General features: G+C 36.1%; 1 protein-coding gene across 2 annotated transcripts in view; it reads right to left on the bottom strand.

Moving 5' to 3' along the window:
• KIAA1958 (KIAA1958 ortholog) overlaps window positions 1-23,315 on the bottom strand; it is a 160,497-nt gene that overhangs the window by 6,699 nt on the left and 130,483 nt on the right. For both annotated transcript variants that reach the window (XM_032865616.1, XM_032865615.1), the window contains one exon: window positions 2,719-2,891. In XM_032865616.1, coding sequence (XP_032721507.1) covers window positions 2,719-2,891 — 173 coding nt within the window. The remainder of the gene's footprint in view (window positions 1-2,718; window positions 2,892-23,315) is intronic.

The following is a 23,315-nucleotide window of genomic DNA, read 5'->3' as shown; positions in this document are numbered from 1 at the left end:
ATGTCTGATAATTTTTTTTAGTTGCCAGACACTGTGAATTTTATTTCTTTGGTTCTGGATATTTTTGTTTCTATAAATATTTTTAAGCTTTGCTCCAGACATAGTTAGGCTACTTGAAAAATCATTCAATCCTTCTGGGTCTTGCTTTTTTTTTTTTACTTGAAAGAATTGAGGTGTAATTGACATATAATAGTACATTAGTTTCAGGTGTACAACACAACAATTCAATATTTTTATGTACTGCAAAATGATTATTATCATAGTCTAGCTAATATCCATCATCACCCATAGTTAAATTTTTTTTTCTTGTGATGAGAACTTTTAAGATCTACTCTCTTAGCAACTTTCACATATACATTGCAGTATTATTAACTATAGCCATCAAGCTGTACATCACATTGTCAGGACTTATTTACTTTATAACTGGGAGTTTGAACCTTTTGACCACCTTCACCCATTTTACTCTCCATTCCCTTCCCCCGACACACCTCAAGCAACAACTAATCTTTTCTCTTTTCCTATGAGTTTGGTTTAGTTTTTTGTTTGTTGCCATTGTTTTATTTTTATATTCCATGTATAAGTTAGATCATATGGTATTTGCCTTTCTCTGACTTATTTCCCTTAGCATAATGCCCTCAAGGTCCATTCATGTTGTTGCAAATGGCAAGATTTCCTTCTTATGGCTGAGTAATATTCCATTGTGTATATATGCACATTTTCTTTATCCATTCATCTATCAATGGACACTTAGGCTGCTTCCATGTCTTGGCTACTGTAAATAAGGGCACAATGAACATGGGGGTACATAAATCTTTTTCAAGTTAGTGTTTTTATTTCCCTCAGACAAATACCCAGAAGTGGAATTGCTGGATCATATGGAAGATCTATTTTTAGTTTTTTGAGGAATTTCTATTCCGTTTACCACAGTGTCTGCACTAATTTACACTCCCACCAACAGTGCACCAGGTTCCCTTTTCTCCACATTCCTTACTAACACCTGTTATTTCTTGTCTTTTTGACACTAACCATTCTGACAGGTGTGAAATGGTATCTCATGGTAGTTTTGATTTGCATTTCCCTGATGATTAGTGATGTTAGCACCTTTTCATGCACCTGGGCCTAGCTTTTAAGATTTGTTGGGTGGGATTAGAGCAGAATTCAGTCTAAAGCTAACTATTCTCCACATTTGATGCAAAACCTTTCTCAGTACTTTCATCTGTTACCTTTCTCTAAGTGATCAAGTCCTGTGCTGTCTGTTCTGTCTGAAAACAGTTGTACATATTGTGCTCAGTCTTTTGTGTTGTTTTTTTAAAAGATTTTATTTATTTATTTGACAGAGAGAGACACAGTGAGAGAGGGAACACAAGCAGGGGGAGGGGGACTGGGAGAAGCAGGCTTACTGCTGAGCAGGGAGCCAGATGTGGGGCTTGATCCCAGGACCCTGAGATCATGACCCAAGCTGAAGGCAGATGCTTAACGACTGAGCCATCAAGGCGCCCCCAGTCTTCTAATTTTGGAACCTTTTCTCCTATGGCCACGAGTGGAAATTTTTCTTTATTTTCAGTTCCAGTGGATTATTTTGATTACTATGTTGTTGCTTCCTCAATTTATAATTCTTTTCACTTCTATAAGATTTCATACATATTAGTCTATAATATATTATGTACGTCAGCGGTTTCCCTTTTGCCTAACCCTTAGATCTTACAGTCAGAGCATTCTCCCTATTTCGACAGTCCCTTCCCTGTTGCCACTGAAATAATTCTTCAGAGAAAGTCTCTCCTTACACAACACAACGAAACAAAACTTCAATGGCTTCCCAATATTCACAAGATTTTAGTTTGGTATTTAACGGTTTATCAAAATCTGGTTTTAGAGTCTACTATTCCCGTATCTGAAATCTCTGCTGCAGGCAAGTGAGTCTATCCCTCCAAATCTTATTTTCCTTCATGTCACTTGGCCTAGAGGATTCCCATCTTCATCCAGTCCTACCGAAATTCTTTTTTATTTTTTAAGATTTTATTTATTTATTTGAAAGAGAGGGAAAGAGAGAGCATGAGACGGGAAAGCGTCAGAGGGAGAGGCAGGCTCTCTGCTGAACAGGGAGCCTGATGCAGGACTCGATCCTGGGACTCCAGGATCATGACCTGAGCTGAAGGCAGTTGCTTCACCAACTGAGCCACCCAGGCGCCCCAGTTCTACTAAAATCCCACTGTCCTTCAAAACACAGCTTTAATATCAATTCCTTCACTAGTTTCACCAAACTGAAATTAACTTATCTATCTGAATTTTTTGGCATTTCTGATCTGTACATTCATAAAATGCTTATTAAATTCTGCTTTGTACTGTGTATATTTTTTCTTTTGCTTTCAGGTTCTTTCAAAGTTTTCTCAATCAAAAAGCAACTATTCTGTGTTCCCCACAATGCTTAACTGAATGCCCAGGACTTAGAAGCTGTGAAAGTAGGGACGCCTGGGTGGCTCAGTTGGTTGGACGACTGCCTTCGGCTCAGGTCATGATCCTGGAGTCCCGGGATCGAGTCCCACATCGGGCTCCCAGCTCCATGGGGAGTCTGCTTCTCCCTCTGACCTTCTCCTTGCTCATGCTCTCTCTCACTCTCTCTCTCTCAAATAAATAAATAAAAATCTTTAAAAAAAAAAAAAAAGAAAAAAGAAGCTGTGAAAGTAGCTGAGAGAGTAAGTAGACTCAGTAGTTTCTTACCTTGGTGATGTCCGTGTGATCTTTGAGCCCGTTGGTCACGCACCAGTATCGCCACACATTCAAGGCATACCGCGTGGCTTTGGTAGTGTTTGGGCTCACTGCGCTGGTACACAGATCATTCAAGTCATCATTAATATTAAATACAGGAAATTTGTTGAGCTTAGTAGAATAGGCTGGAAACAAAAACAATAAAAGGCATTAAAATAATTTGCCATTCCCTTCTTTGGAGGATTACATCTTGGGATCATGTTAAATAACAGAAATCTCCTAAGAGAACACTTTAAAAAATGAAATGTCTATCAAGGGTACATATACTGGAATAAATAAAGTAGAGAACAATATTTCTAGCATGGAGTCAATGCGGTCACCTTGCATTTGATCCTAGTATTTTTGCTATACATAGCAAGTGATGCACTGATGCAGGTATTCCAATAACAGAAGGAAAAAAAGTGAATGCAGGAAAACAAAGAATGTTCTGTCTAAAACTTTCACTGGAAATAAAAGGCATTTATATGAACAATAATAACAAAAATAGAAGGAATGAGGGAAGACAAGTTACACATCCTTTCTCTTTACCCTCAGTGTATGCAGAGCTATTAATTCTCTGTGATATAGTGTTTTCTGTGCCATCCCAGACAGCCTTGTAGTAAATGGTGTTGGCATATTTCTTTAATTCTTTTCACAAATGAACAAAGAGGTATTTAAACCCTGACTCCCCAACCCATCAGCTGGCTTAGAATCAGAATGGAAGGTAAAACGAGAATAACTTTACAGGGAAGAAGGGAGAACATGCCATAGGGGTTCACATCATCTCAGAGAAGGAACAGATTTTATTTTTTTTTTTTAAGATTTTATTTATTTATTTATTTATTTATTTATTTGACAGAGAGAAAGAGAGAGATCACAAGTAGGCAGAGAGGCAGGAAGAGAGAGAGGGGGAACCAGGCTCCCTGCCTAGCAGAGAGCCTGACATGGGGCTTGATCCCAGGACCCTGAGACCATGACCTGAGCCAAAGGCAGAGCCTCAACCCACTGAGCCACCTAGGCACCCCAAGGAACAGATTTTAAATTGCAATTGCCAAACTAAATCAGATGAAAACTGGATTTCCCTCAAGGTATCCACTTTAATTGTTGGATATTGAAGAGATAATCAAGTCCATAAGCATTAGGGCTTGCTTTATACTCTGTGATCTACTAAAACTAAACTTAAACTGTTTAAATTGTTGTCTTTGGGGTGCCTGGGTGGCTCAGTTGGTCAAGCAACTGCCTTCGGCTCAGGTCATGATTCTGGAATCCCGGAATCGAGTCACACGTTGGGCTCTCTGCTCAGTGGGGTGTTTGCCTCTTCCTCTGACCTCTCCCCTCTCATGCTCTCTCTCTCTCTCTTTAAACAAATAAAATAAATCTTTAAAAGTAAATACATAAATAAATTGTCATTGAATAAAAAAACAACAACAACAAAGTGGACTACCTTAAAATGAAAACAATGCCAACCTCTAGTTTATCTAATAGTTCTGATCCTCTCTGGAATGTTTCTATGTTCAAACAACGCACTAAGAGGCTGAGAAAGAACAAAACAGAAAGTTGGTGCAATTATCAAGGTGATCTGCAAATTCCTTCCACTTTGCTTAACTCATCTCACCTTCCACTGCCCCTCCCACAAAGAACTCCCAACCACAAGCTCCTGCTGTCCCCAGCATCCACTTGTGCCCAAGACACCACACCAACCTTCCCCACCTGTAGTCTGAGAAATCTCCCCAAAGTCTTTGTACTAAATAGTGTCTTTTTTCCCATTTCCAATTCCAAACTCACTTCTACACAACCTTCTCCACATGAACTGAACTCCCTTATTTTCTCCAGTATGTGTCTCACATTTGCTTTATTATTCCTTAGACCTGTGACGGAATTGTGTCCAGAAGATCTCCAGTTGGTTCGTATTGCTCCTTAAGACTCTGTCTTTACTCTTTAAGTTTGCTGTTGAACTGTTAAATACACAATCTGCTTCAATAATTGCTTGGAGCAAAAGAGAAATAAACAGTGCTAGAAAGGCTATCTGAAGGTGCTGTGTCACGTGAGTATATCCCTCTCACCACCCTCATAAACTGAGATAACTCATATTATTTCTGGGACTTGCCTGATATTAATGAAAGGATTCTAGTATAAAATTTATTATCATTACATCTAGTGTTAATTGAACGCTTATTATATGCCAAGAGTTATCTGTAATCACTAAGCAACTGTGTTGTTCTACTTATTTTACAGATAAAGAAACTGAGCCTCATACATTTAGTAACTTTATACATCACTCATCCAATATTTACCGGTGTCCTCTCTGTGCCAGGCACTGGGCTGTCCCAAGTCATGGAGTTAGCAAGTGTTAGAGCTAGGGTTTGGACCTGGGTCCCACTGACTCTATGCCCTGACCATCACAACAAAGGAATCGTACTACATGGATAAAGCTTCAGTATGGAATACAATTTAGATATTAGCCACTTATGAAAAGTATATTCTGGTCCCCAATATTTACTTATATTAACCTTCAGTGAGGAGAACTAAGTCTGATTTCTTTATACAACCACTACAGTTCCACTGTCATGGGTTTTTGTTTTTAAACAACCACAACAAAAGATTTATTTGCAACACAGCCCAGTCCCCATCATTTCAGTATAGCATGGGAGTAGAAAAAAGGCACACTGTAAGATAGGATGTTTAAGTTTAATTATTATATGAAACAATTATGTGGCCTTAAATAATTTCAAATTTAACAGAAGACAGAGACTGGAACTGAAAATGGAAAACAGAATCCTAGTACACAGAGAAACAGGTAAAGAATGCTTATATGCTTACATAAAAGAAATTGTGTGAAAATGATTAAATGACACATATGGTTCTTGGTTTTTTGTTTGCTTGTTTTCAAAGATTTTATTTATTTATTTGACAGAGAGCGAGACAGGGGCCGAGGGAACACAAGCAGGGGGAGTGGGAGAGGGAGAAGCAGGCTTCCCGCTGAGCAGGGAGCCAGATGCGGGCTCGATCCCAGTGGGATCATGACCTGAGCCGAAGGCAGATGCTTAACAAAAGCCACCCAGGCACTCTAGCACATATGGTTCTATCATAATTATATTTAAAGAGTGAGTAAATTTACTCAATACATTACTTTTAAAAAATTCTGGTAGAAGCTGTAAAGCTATGTGTCAAGGAAATTTTTAGGAGGCTCTATTGATGGAGAAACAAACAAAAGTGAGGACTTCAAACTGAATACCGGAGAAAGAGGGACTACTTTAAGACTTGCATTTTTCTTCCATTAGAGAACACGCAAACTTCAAGCTCAAGGTTTGGAAGAGCTGGCCATGGGAGCAGGGCTGGACGGTGGGGTTGTGTACTTACTCTAAGGATGGCCAGATGGAAACAACTACCCTGCTTGCTATGCATGATGAACATCTACATCATTTACAGCATAAGCGTTGGCAAGCACAGCATAGAAAGTGAGGGAAATTGCTGTGAAAAGCCACCCTTAGAGTCAGAGAGAGAAAGGGCATTGCCTCAGGAAACTCTAGGCGGCTGCACCTGACACAGAGAAGGAAAAACAAAAAGCTGCTGCAAAAAGCAAAAAATGACTGAATGCATGCCTCTGTCAGGTAACACTTCCCCTTTGTCTGCATTTGAGAGTTCCCAGTTCCCAGCTAGTTTTCAACTTATATTCTCTGAAGAGAAGCCCATTTGTGGGGACTTCTTTGTCCACTCATTACAGCTGGCTGAAGTTCACTTGCAAAACCTGTGGTCAACTATTACCTTCGAGAGGGAGCTGTGTCCAGATACATCAAACAAGAGCCTTTAATAATGTCTAAGGAAATCCCCGTAAGCTAGTGGTAATGATAAATCTAGACTTTCATTTTAAAATGTGAGCTCACGGGAGCGCCTGGGTGGCGCAGTCAGTTATTTGACGGACTCTTGATTTTGTCTCAGGTCATGAACTCAGGGTTGTGAGATCAAGCCCCGTGTTGGGAATCCACACTCAGTGGGGAGTCTGCTTGAAACTCTCTCCCCCTCTCTTTCTGCCCCTTCCCCTGCCCTTACTCTCTCTCTCTCAAATAAATAACCTTTTAAAAAAATTGTGAGCATACAAACAAGCATCACTTGGACCTGGGGAAAACCAATATCATGAAAGTTACCAAGTTACACAAGTAGAGCAACTAATTCCATATTCCACCCTCTCTTAAAATTAATTCAATGTGAAAAAATTCGGACGATCACAAACAAATCATTACATAGATTTGAGAGCATAATTCATCCTTGAAACAAGAACAGCTTTCATTGGAAAAGGAAAAATAGGATAACAAGACCCTGGAAATTTAAAATTGACAAAACATAATTAAAAAATACTTAATAGAAGAGCTGAGTATTAGAATGAACATGGCTAAAAGACAAATAAGTGAGATGGAAGGAATTTTCCCGGAAGGGCAAGCAAATTCATAACAGTTTTTAGATTATGAGGATAAAGTTAAGAGGCAGAGAAGATTGAGGCAGAAAATTCAAAATATAGCTTATAGGAATTCAAAAGAAAAATTATGAGAGGATAGAATAAAATAAATAGTGAAGGAAATAATACAAGAAAATTTCCAAGAATCAAAGAGATTTTAATCTTTAGGGCGTTAAGTCTCATGAACTGTCAAATATATATACTGAAGACATATCTTTTTATAGAAGATATATATAAACATATCTTGGTGAAATTTCCAAGATCTAAGAACAAAAAGAAAATTTGATAATCTTTAGCTGGTAAGAGAAAAGTCTTTAACATAGTAATAAGAATCAGATTTCTCATCTGTGACACCACATGCTAAAAAATAATGACTCTCATCTTCTCAGAGTTGTAAGGGAAAAAGACTATAAAATGAAGAATTCTATTACCTACTTAAGGTATCATTCAAGTGCTAGGGCAAAATACAGATATTTTCAACCATGAAAGACATAGCATCTAAGAACAAGTTAATAAAAGAAATGAAAACTTAAAAATGATGGCAGGAGGACTTCCACTTAGGGTTGTAATGGAGTAGCTGGTATTATACTATCTTCCCTGCTGAGAATAAGGCTAGATAAAATGCACTGGAAAATAAAAGTAACTGGAACTCAAGGAGCAAAAATCCTGGAGCAATGGGAAATGCACAGAAGTGAGTCCTGCATTGATAACTATGTTTTTGTCTTCAATCATTTGAAGAGCTGCAGTGCAGGTCATAGAGCCCAAACAGAAACAAGCAGCCTGAAGTCTACATTAGTCATCTCAGGGACACAAGTATCAAATATCCAAGTACGGGCCTAAAAAGCAGCCAGTACTTGAGTTGGACATCCTGGAGGAAGGGAACCATGGAAAAGTGAGCCAACATTTTGCATGCAATTTTCCTTCCAGGAATTGGTGATTCCTAAGCTAAACAGGCACAGGCAAGATGCAGAGAAACCAAGTAGAAAGGAGAAATCACTAAAAGGAAACCATGGCACTGAGGAGTCAAGATAGTAACAAGGCCTTCTAAGGAGAAGACTTGGCAACAATACAGGCTTTCGTTTGAGACCCAAAAGGGATTAACTGTAAGAATAAGAAACACTGGAAATACAGATGGTCCCTGACTTATGATGGTACGACTTACGATTTTTCAACTGTTTGATGATGTGAAAGCGATAGGCATTTAGTAGAAATCATAATTCAAAATTTGAATTTTGATCTTTTCCTGGGCTAGGCAATATGTGGTAGGATGCTCTTTTGTGATGCTGGGCAGAGACAGACAGCCACAACTTCTAGTCAAACTCATGATCACAAGGGTAAACCACCAGAGACTCAAAACCATTCTGTAACCACACGACCATTCTGTTTTTCATTTTCAGTACAGTATTCAATAAATTATGTGAGATATTCAACACTTCTGTATAAAATAGGCTTTGTGTTAGATGATTTTGCCCAACTAAAGGCTAACATCAGTATTCTGAGTACATGTAAGGTAGGCTAGGCTGAGATGTTTAGTAGGTTAGGCATAGTAAATGCATTTTCTAACTAAAGTATTTTAACTTATGATGGGTTTATCAAGATATAATCCCACTGTAAGTCAAGAAAGATCTGTAGAACAGTCTCAGATGGATTAAGGTGATCTGCCTACCTTATTTGCTAGCTAGCAGAAATTTAAATCCTCTCTGGAGGAAGGATAACATCTTCAACAAGTTTTCGTACACAATGGCCAGAATTCAATAACATTAACAGGCATACTATAAAATAAGACCAAATGAATGAAAAATAAGAGAAAAATCAGACAACATGATTATCCAGATTATTGAACTTGTCAGACATGGATGTGGACTTTAAAATAATTTTCATATGTTCAAGGAAATAAGGAGAAGATAGAGAATTTTACCAGAGCATCAGAATCTATTAACAAAACGAAAATTATAGATTTTTCTCCCTTATTTCTCTTCTTCCTCTTCCCTTTCCTCTCCTTTTCCCATTTTCTTCCTGAACTTTTCAATTTCAAAGCTGCTGGTGGGGCAGAGCAAACTAGGCATCTATTTTCCTGGAATATGTGTGTGATGAAGGGGCTGTGACGGCTTAGAGTGAGGCATGAAGCCTGCCCAGCAGGGAGTATAGGAAATTGACTGGGGCAAGAAATATGTTTCAGTGGGAGGCAACAGAGCCTGAACTCAGAGAGAGAAACAAGCAAACATCCCATGCAGAGGTAGCCAGGCATGTGGTATGATTGCCTAAGCAGGGAAAGGAGGACACCAACACAACACTGGGGGATATGGGAAGAAGCCTTATGTGAAAAGTCAGAGTCACTGGAGTGAATAGGACTTCCCTGTATGGGAGTGGCCTGATGACCGTGTGGAATTCAAACTAAGCAAAGCATCCTTCAGAAATAAAGGCGAGGGGCTCCTGGATGGCTCAGTGGGTTAAAGCCTCTGCCTTCAGCTCAGGTCATGATCCCAGGGTCCTGGGATTGAGCCCCATATCAGGCTCTCTGCTCAGCAGGGAGCCTGCTTCCTCCTCTCTCTCTGCCTGCCTCTCTGCCTACTTATGATCTCTGTCAAATAAATAAATAAAATCTTAAAAAAAAAATAAAGGTGAAATAGAGGGGAAGTCATATAAAATAATGAATATATTTGTTATTAGCGGTCAAGTATTAAGTGATAATAAAGGGAGTTTTTCAGGCAAAGGAAATAATCCAGGATGGAAACACATTGATACAGCAAAAAATAAAGAATACTGGAAAGATTGAATATGTAGGTGAATTTAAATGAACACAGCTGTTTAAAACAATACTAATGGTGTCTTATGGGGCTTTAAACGCATGTAGAATTAATATTCATTACTATAGCACAAAAGAGTGTAACTGGGGCTAGTTTTGAAAGGTCTTTGCATTATCTAGAAAATGATGAAAACACTAATTTAAAGTAGACTTTAACAGCGCAAGGATGAATATTTTAATCTCCATGGTAACAACTACAAGAATATTGAAAGAATATATAAGTTCATAGAGGAGGAAAATGGAATAAAAAAGACTAATAAAAAATAAGGCACAAAGAATAGATAGGACAAAGCAAAAAATGTAGGATTATAGACTTAAACCTAAAGTATCAATTATTCCAGGATTAATAATCCAATTAGAAGATAAGTGATGTCAGGGTGCCTTGATGGCCCAGTTGGTTGAGCGTCTGACTCTTGGATTCAGCTCAGGTCATGATCTCAGGATCATGAGACCCACTTTGGGCTCCACGCTCTTTCTCTCTGCCCCTCCCCCATTCGTGCTTTCTCTCAAATAAATAAATCTTTAAAAAAAGATAAGTGATATCAGTCTCAATAAGAAAAAAAAAACTCAGTTATGTATGTCCTCCTTACACATAGGAATAAATAGTGTAGAAAAGCTGAGAGTAAAAGGAAGAAAAGAAGGTACACTATGTAAACAGTAAAGAAAAGAATGCTAGTATAGCTATATATCAGACAAAATGAACTTTAAGGCAAGATGTATTACTATAAAGAGAAACGTTTTAAAATTCAACAGAAAGATATAATAATCCAAATTTCTATCTAATCACATAGCCTCAAAATATAAAGAGCAAATGTGAGAATTTTTAAAAAGAAATAGGCAAATCTACAACTAAGATTTTAATATGTCCTTTTCTATAACTGACATAACAAGTACAAACTGAAAATTGTATAGATAAAGAAGATTGAAACAATGCAAATATCAAACTATACTTAATTGATACACAAAAAACAACATATCGAACAACTGCAGAAGACACATTCTTTTCAAAGATACATGGCCCTTTTACCAAAATAGAAATGCTAGACATAAAGCAAACTTCAACATTCCAAAGGATTAAATCATTCAGAATATCAGCAGAATTAAAATACAAATCAATTACAAGAGCATAACTTTAAAGCACTAAACAATAATATGCTTCTAACAAACCCCTGATGAAGGGGAAAAAAACCAATGGCAATTAGAAAATATTTCAGGGCCACCTGGGTGGCTCAGTGGTTTAAGTGCCTGTCTTTGGCTCAGATCAAGATCCCAGATCCTGGGATCAGGACCCTTATCAGGCTCACTGCTCAGCAGGGAGTCTGTTTCTCCCTTTCCCTTTCCCATTCCTCCCTGCTCGTGCCCTCTCTCTCCCTCTCAAATAAAGAAAAAAATCTTAAAAAAAAAAAAAAGAAAAGAAAATATTTCAAACCAAATGATAATATATATGTCGAAGTTGTTGGAGGCACTTATTGTAATATCTGTAGAGAAAATTATAGCATTGGATGCAGAGATCAGGAAAGAAAGGTTGAATATCAACTGAACCAGGAAATGATAAAAGGAACAACATATGTACTCAGAAGAGTAGAAAGAAGGAAACATTACAGATGACAGAAATCAATGCAATAGGAAATTTATAATTAAAAAAGAAGTAATGCCAAAAGATGGATTTAAAAAGACTAACTGCTTCCCCCCCACCTCTCTCTGCCTACTTGTTATCTCTGTCAAATAAATAAATAAAATAAAAAAAAAAAAGACTAACAAAATTAATGAACTGGTAAGAAAAATGAGAGAAGGCACAAATTGCAACACAAAGAATGAAACAGGGGTTATCACTACAAATCCTACAGAAAGTAAAAAGATAGTAAAAAGATATTATGAACAACTTGATGCCAATAAATTTGAAAATTTTGATAAAATGGGCAAATACATAGGAAAGCCACAACCTACTACAACTGAACAAGAAATATAAAATTTAAATAGTCCTACATCCATTAAAGAAACTGAATCTGTAATTTGAGATATCACACACACACACACACACACACCACACACACACACACAACCCTTCCAGGGTGAGATGTATCTCACCAGCAAATTTTTTTAACATGTAAGGAACAAATAATGCCAAACCTAAAAACTCTGCTAGTGGATAGAAAAAGAGAGAATAGTACCCATTTTCTTTTTAAGGACAGAATAACTTTTCTATAAAAAAATGAGACAAGAGGGTGCCTGGGTGGCTCAGTGGGTTGAGCCTCTGCCTTCGGCTCAGGTCATGATCTCAGGGTTCTGGGATCGAGTCCCACACTGGGCTCTCTGCTCCACAGGGAGCCTCCTTCCTCCTCTCTCTCTCTGCCTGCCTCTCTGCCTACTTGTGATCTCTGTCTGTTAAATAAATAAATAAAATCTTTTTAAAAAAATGGGTAAACTTGAATGGGCACTGTATAAAATAAGAAATACCATTAATTTTTCAGGAAACATAAATTAAAATCCATCCACCAAAATGTATAAAATAAAAACAAAATCTGCAAATATCAAGCAGTGATGAGGATGTGGAGCCATAGGAACACTCCTACTTGGCTGGTAGGAACGTCAATTTGCACACCCACTTTGGAAACTAATTGGTAGTATCTACTAAAGGTGAACATACAAATATTCTATGATCCAGCAATGCTACACTTGAGTATATACCTAACAGAAACATCTACATGTTTACTGAAAGGCATGTAACATGAGAGTTCATGAAAGTAAACTCAATAATAGAAAGCCTTGAGCTGGAAATACTCATATGTTCAAAAACAACAGAATGCATATGAAATTGTAAAAATTTTTTAAAGATTTTATTTATTTGTTTGACAGGCAGAGATCACAAGTAGGCAGAGAGAAAGACAGAGGAGGAGGAAGCAGGCTCCCTGCTGAGCAGAGAGCCCGAGGCGGAACTCGATCCCAGGAGCCTGAGATCATGACCCGAGCCAAAGGCAGAGGCTTAACCCACTGAGCCACCCAGGTGCCCGAAATTGTAAAATATTTATACAATATATTATTATACAATAATGACAAGGAATGGACTACTGGAATCAGCAAACATAAAAAATGTGGATGAGGCCCACAAACACAATGTTAAACAAAAGAGGCCAGACACAACATAGTGAGTTGAAAGGGCCCACTTACGTAATTCAGAAACAGATAAAACGACTCTTATGTTGAAATAACAAAGAGGTTGCCTGAGGGAGGTAACTAAAGGAGGGCACAGGAGGGGTTTCTGGGTTTCAGGTAATGTTCTATGTCTTCTTCTAGGTGGTGTTTTCAGCAAAACGCTTGCTTCAGAAAAATTAACCAAGCTGTACATTATTTGTGGCCTTTTGTGTCTGTAAAATTTAGTAAGAAAACTTTCAAAAATTCTTTCTTTTAAATTTAAGATTATTTACTTATTTATTTAGAAAAAGAGCACAAACGAGGGGAGGAACAGAGGCGGAGGGAGAGAGAATCTCAAGCAGACTCCACGCTGAGTACAGAACCCAACTCAGAGCATGATCTAAGACCCCGAGATCATGACCTGAGCTGTAACCAAGAGTCCAGATGCTTAACTGACTGAGCCAGCCAGGCACCCCTAAAAAATTCTTAAAATTAAAAATGTATATATAAACTTAATCAAAGAAGAGTTATATCATGTACCTGGATGGAAAGGCTCAATATTAAAAGGCTGTTTAATTTCTTCAAGTATTTTTTAATGTGGTGTAATTCTAATTAAAATCTCCCTTTTTGTAGTTTGTTACTGGTCAGGTTGTTACTGGTCAGGTTTATCTAGGAGAGTAAATGCATGAGAAAAGGAAGGCAATTTTGAAAATAATATTTGGGAGGCTTTGCCCTGAAAGATATAAACATGTAGTGTAATACTGGAATAATTTAAAGTTTAAGTTCTGGAAAAGAGAGAAATAGATCACTGCAACAGAAGAAAGTCCAGAAAAGGCCTGTGTAAATATGCAAATTGAGTATATAATAAAGGTTCCAATTCAAATTGCTGGGGAAAGGATGGACTCTTCAATAAATGCTTTGAGATAATAAGCTATTGAGTTAGGAAAACAAAAACAAAAGCAAATTTCGATTCCTACTTCATACCACATACAACACATTTCCAAATAGTTCTTTTTCAAAAGGCTATTGCTATAAAGAAGATAATTCTCATGATTTGGGGAATAAGAAAAGCCTTTCTCAGCATGATACAACCCAGAGCTATAAAAAAGATTAACAACTCAGATGACATAAAAATTCAAAAGTTCTGCATTGAATAAATTTTAAAAGACAATAAACAGACCTGGAGAAAATACTTGTAACACATGAAGTGACAAAGTACATATGAAAATCTCCTTTAAATCAATTGGAAAAAGATTACTCATTAGAATATGGGCCCGGGATATGACAGGTAATTATTCATAGAAGAAATACAAATAACAAAAGCATTAATAATAATAAGACATTATAATCAAAAGAAGATGTATTTCATTTATCAGACTGCCAAAAATATAAAAAGGTCCATATCTAAGCATTGGCTATGATAGGAGGAACTTGCACTAGTTTAGAAAAATATCTGGAAGGATGGTTAGTATTTACCTCTGTGAGACTTACAAGCTTTACAATATGAATATATTCTTTTTCAAAGTTATAAAAATAAGTAGGATTTTGGAAATGTATATGTAGGAAAAGTAAATGTTTTTTATTTGGCCCAGGAATTTCTCTTGTAGAAATTTATGCTAAACATTTAATCATAGATACATACAAAAATGTATGCTTAAGGATGTTTTTGAAGGCAAATTTAAAAAAGTGAAAATCCAATCCAACAATAGCACTGTAAGACGGATTTTGGTACTACTATGCAACGGAAAACTATGTAACTATATAATAATCACACTTTCAAAGGCTAAAGATCTTTTACAAATGTACAAAATAGTAAATGCAGATTGACTACAATTTTTGAAGGACATCTATACATAAGAATTATAAAATAAAACACCAAAGTATTACTTGAACTGTTTTTATGGGTAGTAAAATTCCTGTGATTTTTATTTCCTCCTTTATTATTAGTATGTGCCAAATTTTTCACAATGAATACTTATTTTTGCCTTAGCAGCTTAAAAGCATTATAAATTTTAATCAAGAAAATGCTCTTTTAAGAAAACAATAGCTCGGTCTGAAAATGTTTGCCACTAATTCAATGTTTGCTTTTAACATAATCTTTTCAGATAATATATCCCAGCATGAAGTATTTTGTACATATTAAGACATTTTAGCTGATAACTTCTCAGAAAAGATGATTATGAATAAATTAAATGAATAAAACTTTTATTTCATTTATTTTTAAAGATTTTATTTATTTATTTGACAGAGAGAGAGAGACAGCAAGGGAAGGAACACAAGCAGAAAGAGTGGGGGAGGGAGAAGCAGGCTTGCGACTGAGCAAGGAGCCTGATACGAGGCTCGATCCCAGGACCTTGGGATCACGACCTGAGCTGAAGGCAAGATGCTTAATGACTGAGCCACCCAGGCACCCCTAAAAAACTTTTTTTTTTTTAAAAGAAAACATTTTCTGAGTTGTAGGCTAAATATTACTCAACTTGAATTCTTATATTCTTTCCCTATTGGGGAAATAAAATTTGACATATTTTATTTATTTATTAGTGATGTCTTAAATGTATAACTTGTAAACAAATTTAAAGGTAGATTCCTTTTTACTTGAAGTACCGGGAAAACATAAAGTATAACTATTTATAAAGTAACTTTAAAATAATATCATACAAAAATACAGTTATTGCTTCCATTTGCAATATCCAGCTTTCTGTGTGTAAAGACTGGTGGATTATTCATAGATATGAAAGAAATACATTGGCATTTCTGCAAGACAAGTGACTGTGATAAAGAACATTATATTCTCTGGTGTTTTGATGTTTTCCTTTATTAAATAATATTAGTGACACAACAAAAACGTCTGAAGTTAACAATTATAATCATTTTGAATAATCATTCCTATTCTGCCTAAAGAGTATCATCAAATATGCTAAATGCAACAAATTGCACATGGGGAATTATATCTGACCAAAAAGATTTGCCTAAAACTGAGGAAGTCTGGAAACTGACATCTACTTAGCTTGGTATAATTTTGTACAATTGGCTGCAGAGGTCACAGACGGTGAGTTTGTAGCGGAGTCTCTTTCATTAATAGGATTGTTGGACCTGGGGCTCCAGGAAGCATATGATTAATTCAGCTGTCCGAAAGGGTCTTTCCTACCATATGGGCTACGTGTGAGCATACTCATGTAGAAATGCTTCTCCTTCCATGAATTCCCCCTCCTTAATGGTTAGAAACAATACCTGGGGTAACCCTCTCCAGTCCCCTCTCTTCAAGAGCTTTGTACTATCGCTCAATAAACTTTGCTTTGCCATCTACCAAAAAAAGAAACAAAGAAAGAAAGAAAGAAAGAAAGAAAGAAAGAAAGAAAGAAAGAAAGAAAGAAAGACCAGACCACCTGATATGGAATAGTCTGCTTAATGTTCATTGACTATATCCTGGGGTCTAATGCACACTGACCAGGACAATTATTTTTTTTTCCAAAATGTGGTTTGTTTTAAAATTGTTTGTTGTGGCTTCAAAAATCAGCCAGCTTTTGCAGGAAACCACTTATTAAATGAAGGAAGACTGGTCATATCCAAATAGATACAAAATACTGTGATTAAAGCATGCTCTCATTATGGAGACATCACTGATGCTCATTAGCTGATTTTTATTAGCCTTTTTTTCTTTTCTTCTAAGCATGCATGTGCATGTGCACATGCGCACGCACACACACACACACACACACACACACACACACACGGGGGGGAGGAGGGGCAGAGGAAGAGAAAGAGAAAGAATCCCAAGCAGGCTCTATGCCTCATGTGGAACCTGACACTGGGCTTCATCTCAAGACCCTGAGATCATGACCTGAGCCGAAATCAAGAGTCAGATGCTTAACCGACTAAGCCACCCAGGTGTCCCTATTGAATTTTTCCATTACATCCTTAAATTTTAGGCTGTAACAACAAATACCGAAAACAATAGAAAAATACACGATGTTAGAGACAAATATTATACACACAATGGAATAAGCCACTGAGACATAAAACTAGAATTTTATTTAGAGCACAAGTACACAGACAAATATGAAGCAAAAACAGTGAGCTGAAAAAGATGAAAACATCTTAGTGTGAAAAGCAGTGAGCAGAAAAATAAAAATGAAGCCAATAGTATATTCTTATTAACAAAAAAGTTCTACCATATTAATACAAATATCAACTGGCAGAGGATTAATTAGCCAAGAGCATCACAGTCACACATCTTAACATATTAACAGAAATTTCCCTCCATTTCAATACACCTTTCTCTTCTTTCACAAATTTTAATTGCAGCAGTTTAAAAAGAGAATTTTAAAATAGGATTAGAGTGAACATCAGGCACACATGTGCTTTTTTCACATAAATCAGTTAAAAGCCAAGTGGCCAGAAAATATATCCAAAATGTCAGTCTACCAAATAGCGGGGAAAGTAAATGCATCTCCAAAGAATAGTATCATTTTTCATAAAAATTTTTGAAGTACTAATTGTGATGGTTATATTTCTGCTTTAACAAAATGCCTGGCATTAAATTATACTGAATAAATTGACAAATCTGCCTTTTAAATCCCAATTAACTTCTAAAAGGTAAAGTAAAAGAAACCTTAAAATTATCCTTATAATTTGTAAAATGGAAGACCTTATTTAAGTTGAATATAGCATTCTTTTTACTAAACAATCAAAGTTCTTCACTTTAACAGATAAAAGGGTCATTTAAGTGATTCTGTTGAATCCAAAATGCTTCGTCATTCCCTTACCAGGTCTCAGGCCTATGGGGTTACAGTTACATTTCCAGATTACAATGAAAAAGGTACAAGCTATTGCTCACAATGGGGCTAATCTGGCAAATCTATGTCTAATTTTAACAGTGAAAAAAAACTTAGTCATGATGGAAACATACTCTATAAATTAGAAGCCTAATAAATATATATGCATTATTTAATTAAAAAGTTGCCCTGGGTATAAGGGCCTCAGGACAGACATTTAAAATGTACAGAAAACCCAAAGTGGGTAAAAAAAATCCAAGAGCAGGATTCAAATAAACATGCCCAGCTATCTAATAGAAACCATTAATCATCAGGATATATCATACCATAATCTTTGGTGTCCAAAATATAAAAAAGATTCTAAGTAGAAAGGCCTTGCCTGAAAGCCCCCAATGCAGGAATCAAGAAATACTTTAGTGTTGCTCTGAAGGCCACTGGACAAGGGCAGAACTTCTTTAGAACATACATAATTGAATTTCCCGTTATTGCTTTATCACCTCTATTGAGGGGTAACTGTTTAAAGCATATTCTGGAGAAAAGGCTCACAATTAAAATCTGCCTTTCTTTTCCTTGAAGCAAAGAAGTGGCAGGGGCCTTGATGAATTAGTTTTAATATTCTTAGAATTAAATCAGCAATTTCAGCAGCAATGTTTCCAAATACAGCACTGGCTGTCGCCATGTATCTGACAGTCACACAAAAAGCCTCTATATAATTCAGGAGATTATCCCTTTATTAAAGGAATCTCATAATTAGAAACCCATTGAACAGACAGAATGAAACCCTGCACAAAGCAAGGAATTTTGGTGTGTTGGTATTAAAATGCTCTTAAGGAAGTAGCCTTCTTTTCTTAACATTTCATGACAGTTTCCCTCCATTTTAAGAGTATAAATGTATAATGCTATTTCCCCCATGTGGAATTTTAACAAAATATAAAATTTATTCACCAAAATAATCTTCTCTCTACTTTCAGAGTGTGTTTGTAATTGCTGAGGCAAGATGAAAATACTAGGAACCAAACTAAAGACAGTTGGGCATGAAAAAATTCTGACGGTCATAAGGCAAATAAATACATTAAATAAGCCCATGTGAATGCTGAATATAGAAGTTAATACTTGGGAACGCTGAGGTTTCTACAGTCCCTAATAAATACATTTAAAAAGCTAAATATTCTTATCAAATGCATTTCAAACAATAAGCCATAAGCAACAAAAATAATGTTGCTACCTCATAGTCTGGTATTAAATCATTTACCTGGATAGAAATAACCAGATAAAGGTAATTACGCTGCTACCTTGTCATTCTATTGGATATCTTTGTAATGTGTTCAAGTAGCAGAAGAACAAAAAAAGATCTGAAGTAGGGGGAGTACTGGAAAAGTTAAGAATCCTTGCTTTTCCTCTTTGCAAACATTTCCTTTCTAAGAGTTGGGGCAAGTGTGGAAGAAAATCTGACCTGGAACTACACCTGTGAAACAAGCTTCCGAAGTCGGCATCACTTGACAACTACATTTCCTTCTGTAGAGACCACTAAGTGCTGGCTCAAAATATTAAACAACTAAGTACATATTTTTACAAGTCACACATACAAATGTTGACTGGCACAGCCTCTTAGCACAGGTTTTCTGTTTAACTACAATAAGTGATAGCAGCAATGGTTAACAATTCCACATAAACACCACAAACACAGATATGAAAAAGCACCTACAACAACATGCAAATCTCAACAGTGACATCACTGAATATTACACAATGCATAGAAATTGTAATGGTTTTTGGCAAGATGGTTTTTTTTTTGTAACAAATACTTTATAAAACAGAAGTTCTGTTATAAATGTTATTTAAAAAGTTGTAATATAATGAATTGTAGATATAAAAATTCAGTTAGATAAAGTTAATCTGAGTGGATTAATCCTAAAATGGACCTGCTACTTCATCCAGTATAAATAATCAATTATAAATTAATTTCTAGTGGAAGTATACTAAGGTATTTGATTTATAAAATGTAAGAATTACAGAAAGTAAATAGGCATAAAAATCACTTAAATACAGTATGCACAATTACTGTTAGGATTCCATATTGCTGATGTCTTCCTAATTCTACTTACCACAAATAAATAAATTGTGCCAAAGCATTTTCAAAGCTCTTTGAAATGAATGGTAAAAATATTCTCTAATTCCAGTGTAATACAAAGAACATCAGAAGTCTAGCAAAATTCAACATTGCATTCAAAAGACAAATAATTACACTGTACCTAAAGAAAAAAAATCCTAGAATTTCAATTTTTTTCTCCCACTATAATCTGGTAAATATAATTTATAAAATAAAAATTTGTGAAAATTTTTTATTTTTATGCTTGAATTCCTCTTTAGAAGGCCAAGCAGGAGAACAGGAGAATTTACAAATACTTTGTATTTCAACATCTTCCTGCTATAGGTCTTCCATTAGTTCCCATTTTTCCTCCCTACAACTAAATTCACTTCAGAAACATACTAATTATGTTGACAGAGGTTCGATCCTTTGGATTGAATATATGTCCCAAACCTTCGAGATGACATTTTAACCTTTCCATAGAGTAAAAAAGGGTATTATAGACTGCATTCAAAACTAGTGATATAAATACTATGTAGTTGGATATACAAATGATTACCACACTAAGCAAAAAGTTACTTTTCAGTTCATAATCTATAACTGGAAATCATACACTTGAAAACTGTAGTTTTCCCCTCTGTAAATGAAAACTATATATGAATGGGGTAAGTGGAAAGATGTTCATTAAAAAAAGAAAATTTATGTTTAGAGATTATTCCATCAAATTTCAAAAAGAAAAAGTTGCTAAAATCAAGCTGTAACTGTATAAAATGAAAAGTGAGAATTCACATGCAAAAATAGACTACTTGGAAACTGGCAGCTTGACTGAGGGCTTAAAAAACGATTACAATTTTGAAAACAAGAAAAGATACCCTTTCCTACTCAGTGGAAATGTAGGGTTGTCTTACCACCCTCAACTCTTTTCTGTTAACTAGAAGTCAGGGTGCCTGGGTTCTAGTTCTAGTTCTGACTCTAACAAGGTGTGTACACCTGGGCACTCATTAATGTCTCTGGGGCTGTTTCTCTCTTCTATAAAAAAAGAGGGGTGGGTTAGAGCAGATGTTTCCAATCTTTTTTCCAGCCTCCGCATGAAGGATGTGTCACAGAGGTAGTAGCTCATTCAGTCGGGTGAGTTTCAAAGTAGGAAGGTAGAGCATAGGGAACATGAGAATTAATCAACATTTGAGGATTCCCTTTGCAATCTCTTAACTCCTTGCTCTCTTTTCTCCCTACCCCTAAAAGGACATGGTGACTCCTGTTCTTCATAGCACTCAACAGCACTGGGCTAGAGGATCTCTTGGGTCCTTTCCAGGTCATCCTTTATGATTATAATTCAGCAAAGATGATGGTGTACATTAATATTCTGACCTAATTAATATTCTGATCAAATTAGTACTGACTTAATTAATACTGAGTGGAATTCAACAAAGTCCTAGTTTACATAACAACTCAATTTAAATGTATTAAAATGCTGTCTTTAAAAAGTAATGCAATTTTTAATACCAAATCAGGTGTTTTCCTTCAGCTTTAGCAGGCCCAAATGATCAATTTACAGATAGGATGAAACATGAGAAATTCTGATTATCTTTCTTTTCTCTAGTTGGAAGTGAAATCAGAGTTGTTGGCAGTTTGCCAATATCATCCCCTTTTCTGTTTTTGTATAATTAGAAATACACCAATCACTAAAGGATGATATATGCAGTATATTTGTGTCCCAGTTATATTCAATAGCAAGGATCTCTTAAAATCATCCCATCTTCATTACTTTGTCTTATGAAACGCTATACATTCATTTCATCTCAGCTAGATCCAGGTGGGGAGGAGAAGCAATGCTGAATACTGTACCTTAAGGGTAAAACAAAACAGAACTGAGGATGCCTTCGGCAATGGTGTGTTTCCTAATAAGCATCTCTCTCTCTGTACTTGTATATGGTAACATGCCAAGATCTGATATAAAGGAAATCCATTTGACAAAAAAAAAAAAAAAAATCTATTAAACTAATTGACAGAAAACTTAATTCTTTAGTATTTATAACTTTTCTTTTTTTTTTTTTTTCATAAAGGAACAACTTAAAAATTAGCTTACTGCAACAAATGATCATACACTCCCCTTGACTTCTCCTCTAGGCTTGGAAATTTATTTCCTTTATCACATAGTTGAGTTTTTATTTATAGATGTTAAATATTGCAGCTATATTTTGACCAGAGAAATACAGATCAAAATACTCCTTTCCTATAGATAAAGAAATCCAGTCACAAGAAGCCTGATTAAAATCAGAAGTGTTTGTCTCTAATATATTGAACTGTGGAGATAGTCAAATAAAGAAAATCTGAACAGTTTCCGGTCTATCTCTAATTCTGAGAATCATAAGGATAGTATTTTTCCTCAAAAACTTCCTGTTAAGAACTATCTTTATTCATTCATTCATTCATTTACTCATTCATTCATTCATCTATTTAGGAGGCTCTATGCCCAATGTGGGGCTTGAACTCATGACCCTGAGATCAAGTCACATGCTCTACCAACTGAGCCAGGCAGGTACCCCAGAAGCAATCTCAACAGATTAAATATATATATATATATATATATATATATATATATATATTAACAACAAATTCCTATATTAAATATTGCTAATTTGCTGGCACCAAATCTGCAGGCAAGATCAAACTCCCTTTGATCTTCCTATTGACTGCAAACTGGCAATCAATATTGTCTAAGATAGCAGTATTGGCTCTTGGGCTTAAGAGAGAGATTTCCTCTGCCTAGAACTCCCCCTTTCCCTGTCTGATTTGATAGAGAGACAGTGAGAGAGAGCATGAGCAAGGAGAAGGTCAGAGAGAGAAGCAGACTCCCTGCGGAGCTGGGAGCCTGATGCGGGACTCGATCCCGGGACTCCAGGATCATGACCTGAGCCGAAGGCAGTCGTCCAACCAACTGAGCCACCCAGGCGTCCCCCTGTCTGATTTATAAAAACAAATGACAACCACTTTTAAAAGTATAATTACTTCTACACACACTCATCTCCAAGACAAAGCTAAACGTCCTTTAAAAAGTGACACAAACTTTTGCTCTCTACACATGGCCAAGGGAAAACAAAGTGCTGAATGTTCCATCTCAAAGTAACTAAAATAATGAGGCCTAAACAATGCTGTACTAACAAACATCCCAGGTGATGGCACTGCTCGCGGTCAATCTGGAGACAATGAATATTGATGATTTTATTACACCAGGGATTTCATTTATAATTTATCACTTCAGAGAGTCTACAAAAGCCAAGGAAATCACTTTGTGAACAAGCAGCTACAGCAGAA

The sequence above is a fragment of the Lontra canadensis genome, unplaced genomic scaffold (genome assembly GCF_010015895.1).
Source record: "Lontra canadensis isolate GAN:19392208 unplaced genomic scaffold, GSC_riverotter_1.0 scaffold30, whole genome shotgun sequence".
Lineage (NCBI taxonomy): Eukaryota > Metazoa > Chordata > Mammalia > Carnivora > Mustelidae > Lontra > Lontra canadensis.
The sequence above is the reverse complement of the archived record's forward strand: the minus strand, read 5'-3'. Positions and strand labels throughout refer to the sequence as shown.